The sequence below is a fragment of the Mus caroli genome, chromosome 9 (assembly GCF_900094665.2).
Source record: "Mus caroli chromosome 9, CAROLI_EIJ_v1.1, whole genome shotgun sequence".
NCBI lineage: Eukaryota > Metazoa > Chordata > Mammalia > Rodentia > Muridae > Mus > Mus caroli.
The window spans coordinates 38,938,670-38,951,936 of NC_034578.1; the positions used below are offsets into that span (position 1 = coordinate 38,938,670).

The following is a 13,267-nucleotide window of genomic DNA, read 5'->3' on the forward strand; positions in this document are numbered from 1 at the left end:
CCTCCTAAGTGCTAGGGTTCCAGGTCTAAGTCACCATACTCAGCTTGCAAGACTTTCATTCTGCATTGAAATCCTGACAGGCTGAGTCCATGACTAGACCCACAAACGTGTGCAGCATTTAAATGTGTTCATCTGGGTGGATGCTACAGAATTTGATACTTTATGGATAGGTTAATTTTTTTTAAGTTTTGCATTTTCAGTTCTGATAAGCAAACGATGTGGATTTCAGTGTATATCTGAGATGATAGTAAAGCAAAAAAAAAGTCATGAGTCACTAAGGGGGAAGTGAGAAATGGTATATTCTTAATTACAAAGGCCAAGAATGCAGTGATAAGCTCTTCAACTTCAAGTCTCATAGTGGCTCAGCTAGAAGGGGTGAACAGCAGGAGCCCTCCCAGGGTGTGGGGTGACCTGGACAGTAGCTAAGAGCTGGCAGTGGTGCAGTCTCCTCTGGATCAATGACAAAACTTCAGCCAATCACCACAGATGTTCCTGGCAGGGGACATCAGACATAAAACACAGAAACCCAGCACAGTGGCCCAGGCCTCTCCTCCCACCCAATGACCCATCTCTTTCAACTTGATTGCACTAAGAAACATCTAAGGGATCAAGAAAGCGCCTCTCTGCCTGTGTCCATGGAGCATTTCCAAAGAAGATTAACAAAAGGGAGGTGACCTACTCTGAACACACGGAGGCACTGTCCCCAGGCTGGCTAGGGACCCAGATGGAATAAAAAGAGGGAGAGAAGCAAGCCATGAGTGTAGGCTTCTCTTCTCCAGAGCATCATGAAGTGAAGTGAGCTACCCTGCCCCACCCCACCCTCCCCACTGTTACACACCGAAAGCTCTGAAGTCCTGTGTCAAAACCAACCTTTCTCTTTTAAATTCTTTCCCTACAGTCTTTCGTCCCAGTAACAGTACCTATCAGATTGGCACATCCCAGCTACTCGGGAGGCTGGAGGAAGAAAATCACTTGAGCCTAGGAGTTAGAGACCAGCCTAGGTAACATAGTAAGATCTCACGCAAGGGAAAAGAAAAAAAAAAACATAAATAAAGCATAGATAAACTACGACTGGCTTCCACAGTACCAGAGGAAGGATGAAAGCCACTAAGGAGAAAAAGTCACCAACAGTCCCATCTGGCTCTGATCTCTGTGAGCCAAAAAATGATCAACATGGCAAGAAACGCCGATAGGTGCAATAGTGGAATGAATGTTATAGCAGTAACCAATGGCTTTCCATTTAGACTTAAGAGGCCTGCACCATACAGGAAGCACTTGCCTGAAACTGTAAACCTGACCAAGAACTCATAGCTGGAAAGCTCACAGGCACAAGGGCAAACCTATTATTATTATGTTGTTAAATGGACATAATATTAAAGGTGTCTTCCAAATAGATACGTCTGCACCCATAGATTAGTGCCGCCGTCAGTCTTTATCAGAGAAGTGTTTTTGCACCAAGGACAGTGGTTAACACAGAAACTCACAATTGGTCAAAGTGCAGAGGATAAGCATCAGAGGAGCATCAGCCATAAACAGGATGTCTATACCACATCCATCCTCCCTTACGTTCAGGGAACGTTGCAGAAAGGAGGCAGAAAGATTCTAAGAGCCAGTAGCCAAGGAGGAACCTGGGCAAAACAATGCCTTCTGGACATGACAAGAACAAAGAATTCATGAACTCGCATAGCTATGACTGCCTACACCAGCCAAGCACCATGTCAAGCCAGTGGACATTCCAGAGCCGGGGCGAGGCACTCATGAGCCTCTACCTGCAGCAGAGGAGCTGTTGGTGTGATGGCTTCTGGGAGAGAAAGTCGATTTTCTCTTAGAATGTGGTCCCTGGTAGGTCAGCCATGTTCCAGGAGATGGTCCAGCACCCAGGGCAGTGCAAATTGGACTCAGAGAGTTATAAGGTAAAAACAAAACAAATAACAAAGGAGATGAAGTTATAAGGAATGTGGAGGTGTGTGTGTGTGGGGGGGGGGTATTCCAGAAAAAGTTAGAGGGAGGAGCAGGGAAAGAATATTATCAAAATACATTATATATATATGTATGAAGTTAATACAAATATATAATTTTTAAGAAGTGAAAAACTATCCTAAGGAAAATAGGTTAAACAATGGAAAGGCAGACAGCTAGCGGGCCTGGCATCTGTAAGGAACGCTGAGGACAGACGAGGGTGATGAAGACTTTACATCAATAAAAACCATTCTTCTGTATAGGTTGGAAAAGGACCACAATAAAGTTTACGAAGTTACTATTAATTAAAAACATTTCCAGAATGACAAGGTAAAGAGCTCTAAAACTCCATCCCTAAAAGCAAGAAAAACATAAACACTCTCAAAAATCAACATTTTCGGCTTCCTGAGGACTACATAAAGGTTTGGCAAAACTCCAAGCAGCGTTTATTGAAGATCGGTGTCTGGGTCTCGGCGAGCGTGCATGGTGCACTTCACTGCACTTTCCCTCGTCCCTCTCCTATCCCTCTCTCTCAAACTCTGAGGTAGCCTTGGAGACCTCATAGCCATAATGGCTGAGGGGCCACTGGACAGAACAGGTCCTCCCTCCCCAAAGTCCAGTCAGAAAATTGCCAGTACTTCACCCACCCCATCGGAAAGGTACAGGCTCTGGACTCATCTTCCCAACACCTGACCAAGAACACACTTGGGCAAGCGCAAGTGTGTGTGCACATGCACACGAGTACACACACACACAGAGTCCAGTAGCCAGTGAGAATGTGCCTGGGGGATAGCAACTGACAACTGGCACTTTAACGTGGAGATTGCCAGAGGCAGCACCCACAGCTGGGGTTAACAAAAGCTTAACAAGAAAAACGCAGAAAGAAAATAGCCCTAAGAGGCACCATTTGAAAAGCTCTGAAAGATTTCTAAGAATCTTTGAGCTATGAGTACGGTCCAGGAAGAACAAAACAGAGTCTGTCTCACCTCCAGCTAACCTGGAGGGCCCCGCAGAAGGCAGAAATAGGGGGTGAGGGCAACTCTGTAACTTGCCAGGCAGAGAGCAGGAGATTTTACCCCGCACCAGAGCCCATTAGGAAGGGCAGAGATGTGCTGCTTCAAAGTACCCAAGGAAATTCTAACAAACACTGACTGCCCGCTGAACTAAACTACAGAAATTCTGTAGATGTGCAATAAAGAGCACATCACAGAACAACAACATAGACCCAGGGGTAGGTATCAAGAGCCACAGCATCACAGTAACTATATCATTTTCAACAAAATGTACTACTGGTGAGCTGTAGCTGTCAACTTGACATAGCCTAGAGTCATCTGAAATCCTTCAGTGAGTGGTTGAGGAATTTGCCTCAATTACACTAGCTTATGTGTCTATCTATGGAGAATTGTCTTTATTGTTAATTAATGTAGGAGGGGCCAGCCCACTGTGGGCAGTACCATTCCCTAGGCTCTATAAGAAAGCTAGCTAAGCCTGAGCCTGTGAGAAGTGAGCCAGCAAGTAGTGTCCCTCACTTCAATTTCCAGCCCTAACTTCCCTCCGTGATGGACTGGCTGTATCTAGGACATGTGAGCCAAATAAACATTTCTGTCTCCTAAAATGCTTTTAGTCGGAGGGTTTTATCACAATAACAGAAACCAGTCTAGGACAGCCAGGGCTACACAGAGAAACCCTGTCTCGAAAAAGCCAAAAAAAAAAAAAAAAAAAAAAAAAAAAGAAACCAGTCTAGAACAGAGGATGAGCCGGGCATGGTGGTACACACCTGCAATCCACCACTACACAGGCCAAGGCAGGAAGGCTAAACCTAGGCTGGGCTACATGGTGAGATGTGGCTCAGTAGGACAGTACTTGCTTAACATACATGAAGCCTTGACTTCCATCTCTGTCTTCCCCCTCCTTCCTACGTCCCCTTAACACACAAAGAACAATCAAAGGCAAGAAAGAAGAAGTCTCAGCATAAACTATCCAAGGGTGAGTACAAGTATTAGAATCAGCAAACCAAAATCAGGTACCACAGATACGGTTAAAGAACAAAAGAATATTAAAGACATGAAAAATAGCAGACCCACCCAACACGTGGAGAGTGAGGTAGGAGGATTACAAGTTTGCCGTGAGCCTGGGCTATGTATAGAGATCTTGTCTCAGAAAAGAATTTTTTTAAAGGCAGGTCATAACTTAGGTAAATGACTTGCCTGGCCTGTAGAAAGCCCTGGGTTCCATCTTTACCCTATGGGCCTACATTCGTGCATCTATAGGAGTTACTTGCCTGTTGCTGTGATAAAATGCTGTGTCTCAGGTAGGTCCCCAGCCTATGGGTAGGATGGGGGTCCCCATACCTTCTCTCCCATTTAACCCTCTCTGGTGATGTCTCAGAGCATGCGTCACTACCTCCTACACTTCGCAATGTGATCAATGTGGCAGGACTATACACCCTTTCAGAATTTAAAAATGTACTTCTCTGGGTTTTTTGTTATTTGGATTTTTTTTTCTTAATTGTGTGGTTCCAAGGCAGCATATGTTCAACTCTGCTTCATATCTGCCACTGGGTCTAACATCAGTGACCATCAAAACAGACATGACCCCAGAAGTAACAGAAACTCCACAGGTTCTCCTTTGTACCTCTTGCTAGACCACAGAGGGACAGACAGCCCCCCGCTATTGTACCTTTAACTGTTGGACATGAGATCCAGGAAACAGGCTGAGAAAGGGAACAACAGCCACCCGCTTCTGGCTCCACTCGGGCAAAGGCAAGAGCAAGCCAGGGCATCACCAAAGTGTGTGAGAACTGAAAACTTAAAGGCGCACATTAATTCCAAGCCAACAACTTCAAAGAAAAAAGGTCCATAGCCACTGGGGAGCCAGAGATAAGATTGCAGGCTGAAAAAGGACTCAGGGTTATCCGATTTGGGTCACAAAGCATCAGAGCTAAGGCCTGGTTTCCACTTCTTCCTGTTCTCAATTACTCTACTCATTTCCAAGGTAACTGATGTAGGGTATTTTCCTGAGCCACTCTGAAAGCATGTATGTATGTGTGTATGCATATATGTATGTATGCACATGTATAGGTCTATATACATGTGTGTATATACACATATATGGGTATGTATATGTATATTTTACGTGTATATACTTACACATACACACATACATACTGGTGTATATGAGAAAGGCAGACAAAGCAAGAAAGGGATGACCTAGGAGTTAATATAAGCAGAAAAAATGGCCACAAATCAGTGGTTTTAAAAATCATCTGTGGGGGCTGGAAAGATGACCCTGAGATTAGGAGTGTACACGGCTCTTGCAGAGAACAGAGATTCAATTCCCAGCACCCATGTCAGGCAGCAGCTCACCACTACCCAGGGGAGCTAACAGCTCTGGCCTCCACAGGCACCTGCACTCATATGCATACCCACATGCAGACACACATAAATAAAAAAATTTAAATGACTTTTAAAGACAAAACATTTTGCGGGCCAGTGAGGTAACTCAGGAGTGGAGGTGCTTTTGGCCAAGCCTGGTGCATGGAGTTCCATCCCCGGGATGAAATGGTTGAAGGAGAAAACCAACTCCCACAAGCCGCCCTTTGACCTCCACATACATGCCCCCAAAGAACACATAACCACATAGTGAGACACACACACACACACACACACGCTAAATAAGAAGAAAATATAATGCAACTTTTAGTAAAATAATAAAACACATTTTTGCAAGGTACATCCTGGGGACTGTCTGTAGCTTTTGGCCATCTCTACTCTTCCTCCAGCCCTCCTCGCTCGCTGCTTCCCCTGGTTGTGAGTACCCTAGGATTCTACCAATGAGGCTGATCTGCCTCTGCCCACCTGCTACCAACGGTAGGAATAAATGAACGAGAATCTGGAGAGAAGCACTCTTCCCGGGTTCAGTCCCTCAGTTAACAGTGACAGAAAGCACTGACAACCTCCCGAGTACCAGAGGCTTTCCACGGTCAGTAAGCAGGAGCAAGGATCCAAGGTGCCCTTGGCAGAGCAGGCTCAGTCCCTTTGAACGAGGTCACAGAGTCCTGCTAAGTAATCTGCTCTGGTTTGAGGCCTCCAATGTCAGCATCTGGCTCTTGCACATCCAAACCTCCTCAAGGCTGAGCATTAAGCGACTTACTGACAGCTGGACGCTTAATTACTCCTTTTCTTTGAATATTAGCTTCCACTCGGGAGTGACAACACATCCTATGAGCCATGTAAATGAAAGTGTCCAGAAATCTCAGAGAGATGAGTCTAAATGGAAAGGAAACCAGGTAGCTGGATTTAAAGGAACATAGCCTTCAAGCACCATGGCTCCTGTCCATATTCTTTTTACTGAGAATACAAAGAAGGTTGTTTTTAGGAGCTGAGGAGGTAGCTCAGTTGGTGAGACATTTACTGAGCAAGCGTGAGGTCCTGAGTTCAATCCCCAGGCCCCATTGTGGGGTGAGGAACCAGACACAGTAGTTCTGGGGAAGCTGGGATGGAAGGTTCCCTGGAGCTGACTGACCAGCAAGCCTCTAACTGAACTGCAGTGGAGAGAGGGAGAGAAAAACAAACAAACAAAAACAAACAACAACAACAACAACAAAACCACCTGAGGCCAACCTTTGTTGACACCACACAAATGCCTATACACACACATACTAACACATACACATTCAACCACACACACCTAAAGTGAGATCTGTCTTTGCCTGGGATGCTTGGCTACAGGGAGACAAGCAGCTTTCTAGATTTTTTTTCTGATACTTTGATTGCCTGCTCTAAATTTCTCCACTCTGGCCTTCCACCTTCTTCAGGTATATTCACTGACAACCAGGATCCTTCAGCCAAGCTACGGCAAGTCTATCATCCAGCTGACATCATACAAACTCGTCCAGGTGGGTGCGGGAGCCACGCACTGCTGAGCGTCCTCAACTTACCACCACCTTTGTAGCAAACATGTACTTGTCCCGAAGCTGAAAGTCTCTCACTTCCTCCAGGATCACTTCCTGGTTTTCCCGGGACTGGAAGAAGTCTGTACTGCGGAGCACTGTGGAGAACCCAAAGGGTTCATGTCGCTCAATGTAGATAGCGTTTGGCTGATCATAGGGGTCGATTCCCCTGGAAAGAAGAAGCAACTGTTACCATTTCCTAGTTAATCACTAACGCACGGGCATTTCCCTGTGAGGACAACCGTGCAGGATCGACGTAGTGCCAGCTACAAATGGCACTCTGCCTCAAGCATGTGCCTTTGGTTGTTCCTTAGCGAGGGACAGAAGTTGGGGATCTGCCACTTATCGTGTTTTACTCTGCTGTGGCTGTTTCCAAAACATCCTGGGATTTGTGCGCAGCTATCGCTGGCCCTGTTGCAAAAGAACGGAAAAAGCAAAAGGCAAAAGGTAGGGAGGCTCTGAAGAAATAAGCATCATCGGGCTCCTGGAGGCAAGAAGCAAGTTCCTAGTGCCAAGCTCAGAACCTTTCGGGGAGAGGCATTTTTGCCAGGTGCCACAGACTTGATAGTACAGTAGCACAAGGGCCACATGAGAACCCTCAGAGCCCAGTGGCCTGTCTCTCAGGTGTTTCCCTGCCTGTTCCTTGCAGACATCACTAATCCATGCCATCTGGAGTCAACTTACCAGTACATCTCATCTCTCTCGAGGCACCTGCTTAGCTGTCACACAAGGCATCCTTCAGAGAGGGCAGGCACCCTCGTCCTCCTCATGCTTCGGTGGATACCTCTGTGTAGAGGCACCCTTTGTACAAACTCAATCCTCCCACCTAAATCCTCTCCTCTGAGACCAAGTTCAAATCACCGTCCTCCAAGCATCCTTCCCAGTGCTCCTCTTTCTCCTCCCAGTGTTAGCCACACACTCACTCGGAACATTCACTAGCAAGGCTTTCGTGGGGGAGTTTTTAACTCAACTTAAGGGATGAAAGTACTGAGGCTGGGTGAATTCTGGAGTCAGTCTCATTGTGCTATAGTGGGGCCTCTTATCCACCGAGTCACATGGTTTTGGGAAAGCTCCTTGTCATGTCACATGGCCTGGGGACAATGAGATAACAGGATTCCTGGCTAAAGAGATGCTCACTGTATTAGATGCCTGGCCCACTACTACACATACTAACCCCAACTGTAACTTAGGAGTAAGGTCAATGTCCAGTGGAGAAGCTCTAAGCTAGTGCCCTCAAGCAAAGCACCAACCGGAACCTGGGAAGATCACTGATATACCCAGGGTTCCTCACAGTCACAAAACCTGCCAAAGCTGGTGAGCCAGCAAATGGAAAACTAACTGGGAGGTCAAGGAAAGAACTCCAGAGTAGCCATGCGGAGATGACTTGGGCACTGAGCTGAGGGTGTCATTTCTGCAGCTGCCTGTACACAGTTCCACAATACCCTAGGGGCACTTAGCATAATGGAAGTGAGGGTCATTTCCAATTCCTCCTGAGATGGACCGTCAAGGCCATGTTCGTCAAAGAAAACAGATTCTTTTAAAAGGAAGAAATAGAACCGGGGGCGTGGTACAGCCATTAAAGCAAGTGGCTATTGTACCAGGTGAGGAACTGAAGCTCCGACAGGCAGTGGGTGGTGTCCTCCGATCCCAGCACCAGGGAGATGGGAACGGAGTCTAGCCAGTGAGTGCCAAGTTCAATCAAAGGCCCTATCCCAAAAACCTAAGATAGAGACTGATACACATTAGATAGAGGAAGATAGACATCAACCTCTGGCCTACACGCACACACATGTGAACACACACATGTGAACACACACACATGAAGATGACAAGAGATAGAAAGCAGAGAGTCTCATTTCACAGTAGCAGAAGACTCGATGTTGGCCCTACAATCTGGACTCCGAGCAGAGTGATGGAGAAGCCAGCAGCCTGGTCCCAGCGTGGGAGAAATCCATTCTTCCCCATCAGATGCTAGTGTGGGGGCGGGTGGTGACATGTTCTCTTCTCCACAATTAGAAGTACTGATTAAAGTACTTCCTCTAGCCTAGAGGATATGCAAATGACAAGGAGGCTGGTGGGTATTTTTAAAAAGCAGAGAGGAAGGAACCCTTCTTGACATATTTTGAGATGAACTCATTTCTATTATCCCTTGCTCTAGCCAAAAGAGGAAGCCAAGGTCTAGAGACAGAAGGCCTTATACCTCTAATCCCAGCTCTCTCCTCTCATCCATATTTGGACCTCCTAATTCTGGGGTTGGTTCCACCTACAGATTCCTATACTCTGGCATCTCCTCGCCTCCTGCTTCTCTCTGGATCTTAGATACTTTTCATTCTGTCTTCCATAAAGAAATCCCATCCATTGGCTATTTCTAAGCATAGTTTCACACGAGGCCCCACTGCCTAACCCATAGCCCCATAGGGAAGCTGCACAGGACACCCTTGCATGGGCTCCCCTGTTACAGGTCTTCCCCTACCCTGTCTGCACATACATTTACTAGCTTTCTCTGCCCCGGCCCCTTCCTCCTTGCCTGTTGTTCCAAGGCTGACAAGCATGGTGGATGAAACCTGTGCTAATTCTTTGAAAAATGGCTTGCACTGTTTCTTATATTGGAAGACATTTATGAAGAAATCCCTCCAGCCACCATAAATCTCAATACTAGACATCCAAGGATCTGAAATAAAGTGGGCCAAACCCTTTAACACACCTGTGAGCCTGCAGAAGTTACAGAGCAAAGGCCTAAGCTAAATACTCCTGCATTTAGTTACACTGCTGGCTCGACCTCTCAATATGCTGCTCATTAAAATGATAAATTTGGAGACGGTAGAGATAGCTCAGTGGTTAAGAGTGCTGGCTGCTCTCAGAGAGTACCAGGGTCCAGTTCCCAGAACGCACATGGTGGCTCACAACCATCTAACTCCAGTGATCCAATGCTCTCTTCTGACTCTATACACACCAGGCACACTTGGGATCCATACATATACATGCAGGCAAAACACTCATGCATATAAACCTAAAATTGTTTTCAATCAATTTCTCCCCAGAAGGCAAGAGAAAGTTACGGGACTCCTGGATGGAGGCAGTTCTTTCCTGACAGCATCGTTATAATTTTCCTAAAATACCCACAGCCTCTGCCCAAGGAAAATAACCAAGGGATCAGGAAAGCTGCCTGCTCTGAGAGCAAAGTCCTTGTGACTTGGAAGATGCTTAGCTATCATCTTTCTTCACCATCCTTAGTTACTAAGGGAATAATATCGACTCGAAAACATTCAGTTCAAACAAGCAGCCAAAATAAACTCAGGCAGAAACTACATCCTCGTTATCCACTATAGTCAATGTAGACTAAAACTAAATATAAATCTCAGAAGTCAAATAATAACTGACAAACAAAAGCACATATATAACCTCTCTCATATGATACCTGAAGAGCCTAATCTCAATATATAAAGAATTCTCAGAAATCAACAAGAAGACTAATAATCAGAGAAGGGGCAAGAGACATTAGAAGAAATGCCCCAAAAGAAGAACATTTTGTTTTGTTCTTTTTTATTTGATTGACTGATGGATTGATTGATTGATTGATTGATTGATATGGGACTTCTCTGTGTAGCCATCATAGTTGTCATGGAACTTGCTAAGAAGAATTTTTTTTAATCCATGCTTGATTAGGAGTTCATGATCCTTACCAAATACATAAAGAGTTCAAAGCTATCCAGTATTACATGAGGCCTATCTTATAGGAGACGGGTAGTGTTCTTAAGCAAAGACATTCAAACTCATTCATAATGAGAAAAATGCAAATTAAAGCTAAATGAGACACTGTGCCCTTAGCTGTAGATAAAGACGCTATTCTATTCTACTAAGATGAAAGTAAATTTGACAATGTCCATGGAACATTTGGCAATGTCTACCCAAGTTACAATTTCCCTGGGGACTCAGCAGTGCACGAGACTAACAAAATCTCGTCCCTGCGATGCTTTTGCCCTATTGAAGGCAAACAGTTAATAAGCCTTACAACTGTATGCTAGAGCATGATAAAGGATTACACACAAAAAGGGTAGCATGTAGATGAACCAGCAGAGCAATACTTGTAATTCTAAGTAGAATCTTTAGAAAGTTCCCTACAGAAAAATAGCTATCACTTAAAAGACAATATACAGAGGTGTTGGGAGAGTGTGGAGAAAGGCAGAATCTGAGTGAGGCTCACATCGTCAACACATCCCAAAGCCTGGGGAGGATCCTGCAGAAATTAAAAGTAGCACTACCATATGACTGTGCAGTCTGGATATAAACCCCAACAGAAATGAACTCACTGCCTCTGAGTTCTGCACCCCCATGTGTACTGTGGCACGATTCACGAGCTGAAATACCTAAGTGTTGATTAACAGACAGAGAAATGCATGAAGAGACTGTGGCATAGACACGGTGGAATATTAATCCATCTTTAAATGAAGCTGCTGCGCGACAACACAGAGAGACCTAGAAGATATTATGTTAAGTCAAACAGGCCAGACACAGGAAAAGGCGTAGTATGTTCTCACTTCCTTTTAAAAATGTAAAAACTCACTCGGAGGTGGGAACGGGAGAGGAAAGTAGAAGGAAGTAAATGTAGAAGCCACGGATGAGAAAGAAGTCAAGAGAGCCAATACACTGAGGATTGGACCTTACAATCGTAGCTGGTGTTTGGGATTTTTGCTAAATGAATAGATCACAGCTGCTCTTGCTACACGCAAAAGGACAGCCATGTGTGACCAGACATATAATCTGCTTGGCTATGGGCATCACTTTACTAACTATATCTCTCCCATAGCAACATAGACCATCCGCTAATAAAATGTAAGTAAATAAGTAAGCTCTGATGGGCAAGTCTCAGGGACTGATAAAGTCAAAGGGAGGGCAGAAAGGACAAGCTAGGAAAGAACATTCTAGCCAGAGCAAAGAACAAGAGCAAAGGCCCTGTGCCCTGTGGTCCATGCACACTTCATCTAAGGAATGTGAGATGCCCGCTGGCCCATGCACACTCCATCTAAGGGATGTGAGATGCCCACTGGTCCATACACACTTCATCTAAGGGATGAGATGATGCCCTGTGGTCCGAGCATACTTCATCTGAAGGATGCAATGATGCCTTGTGGTACATGCATACTTCATCTAAGGGATATGATGATGCATGCAAAGGCTCACAGGAAGGCAGGAGAGACAGTGCAGCAGGTAAGATGCTTGCTATATGAGACCCTGCATTCAGTGCCCATGTAAGACATGGATGTGGAGGCTCCTGCCTGTTACACTAGTGCTAAGGGGGTGGGGGTTGGGGAAACTCTGGCCAGCCAGTCTTGTTAAATTAATGAGCTCTAGGTTCATTGGTAGACCCTGTATTAAAAATACAGGGGAAAGTGTATACATACCTGCACACATGTGCACACAGACATGTGAACATTATACTCCATACATACACAAAGGTTCAGAAAAAAAGAACCAATATGATCCAATATGATCTTGCCAGAGGACAAGAGTGACCCCAGAGAGACAGCTAAGAGTCATGAGCAAGAGCAATGGCTTCAGGTAAAGCCGTAATTGAGCAGGCAGTTCTGGGTATGCAAGTGAGGTCATTTAGGGGCTGGGGAGGTGGCTCAGTGGATAAAGCACTTAACCATGCAAGCATAAGGTCAGGCATTCAGGTCCCTCAAACTAAAGAAAAGCACAGGCAAGTGTGGAGGCTCACCTGTAATCCCAGCACTCTGGAGGCAGAGAAGGTTCCCTGGAGCAAGACTGCCTTCGCTGGCTAAGTGTGAGTCAGAACTGTGAGCTCTGGATTGACAGAGAGACCCTCTCTCAACAGACAGGGTGGAGAGTAATGTCGGAAGACATGGGTGACAACTTCAAGCCTTTTACATGTACATACACTGAGACAAACATGTCTATCCACACATCCACAAACACACACCACATACACACACATACACGGGTCACTGAACCCACAAGATATCCAGATGGAGAAAGTGTGGAGCTTAAAACAAACGTAGAGTCAATGATCACAATGTCTTCCATTCTTTTCTGCCTTTTTGTTTTGTTTTCCCTCTCTTTCTTTCTTAAGACAAGGTCTTATTACGTAGCCCTGGCTATCCTGGAACTGGCTGTGTGACCAGACAGAATGGCTTCAAACACACAAAGATCCACCTTCCTTTGCTGCCTGAGGGTTGGGATCAAAAGTGTGCGCCACCACATCTAACAACAATGTCTATAAAACTGATCCTAGATGCTCCGGACAAAGTGACAAGGACCCCTGCAAAAGGACGAAAAAGAGTCAATTCCAGAGACATCAGTTTGTGCTTTCTCTCTATTATTCATGGGAACAGAATG

The 13,267-nt window shown here is 45.4% G+C and overlaps 1 protein-coding gene across 1 annotated transcript in view; it reads right to left on the bottom strand.

Moving 5' to 3' along the window:
- The window catches only part of Sorl1 (sortilin related receptor 1), a 155,911-nt gene that overhangs the window by 105,039 nt on the left and 37,605 nt on the right, over positions 1–13,267 (bottom strand). The window contains exon 6 of the mRNA XM_021171441.2: positions 6,899–7,079. Within this exon, the coding sequence (XP_021027100.1) occupies positions 6,899–7,079 (181 nt within the window). The remainder of the gene's footprint in view (positions 1–6,898; positions 7,080–13,267) is intronic.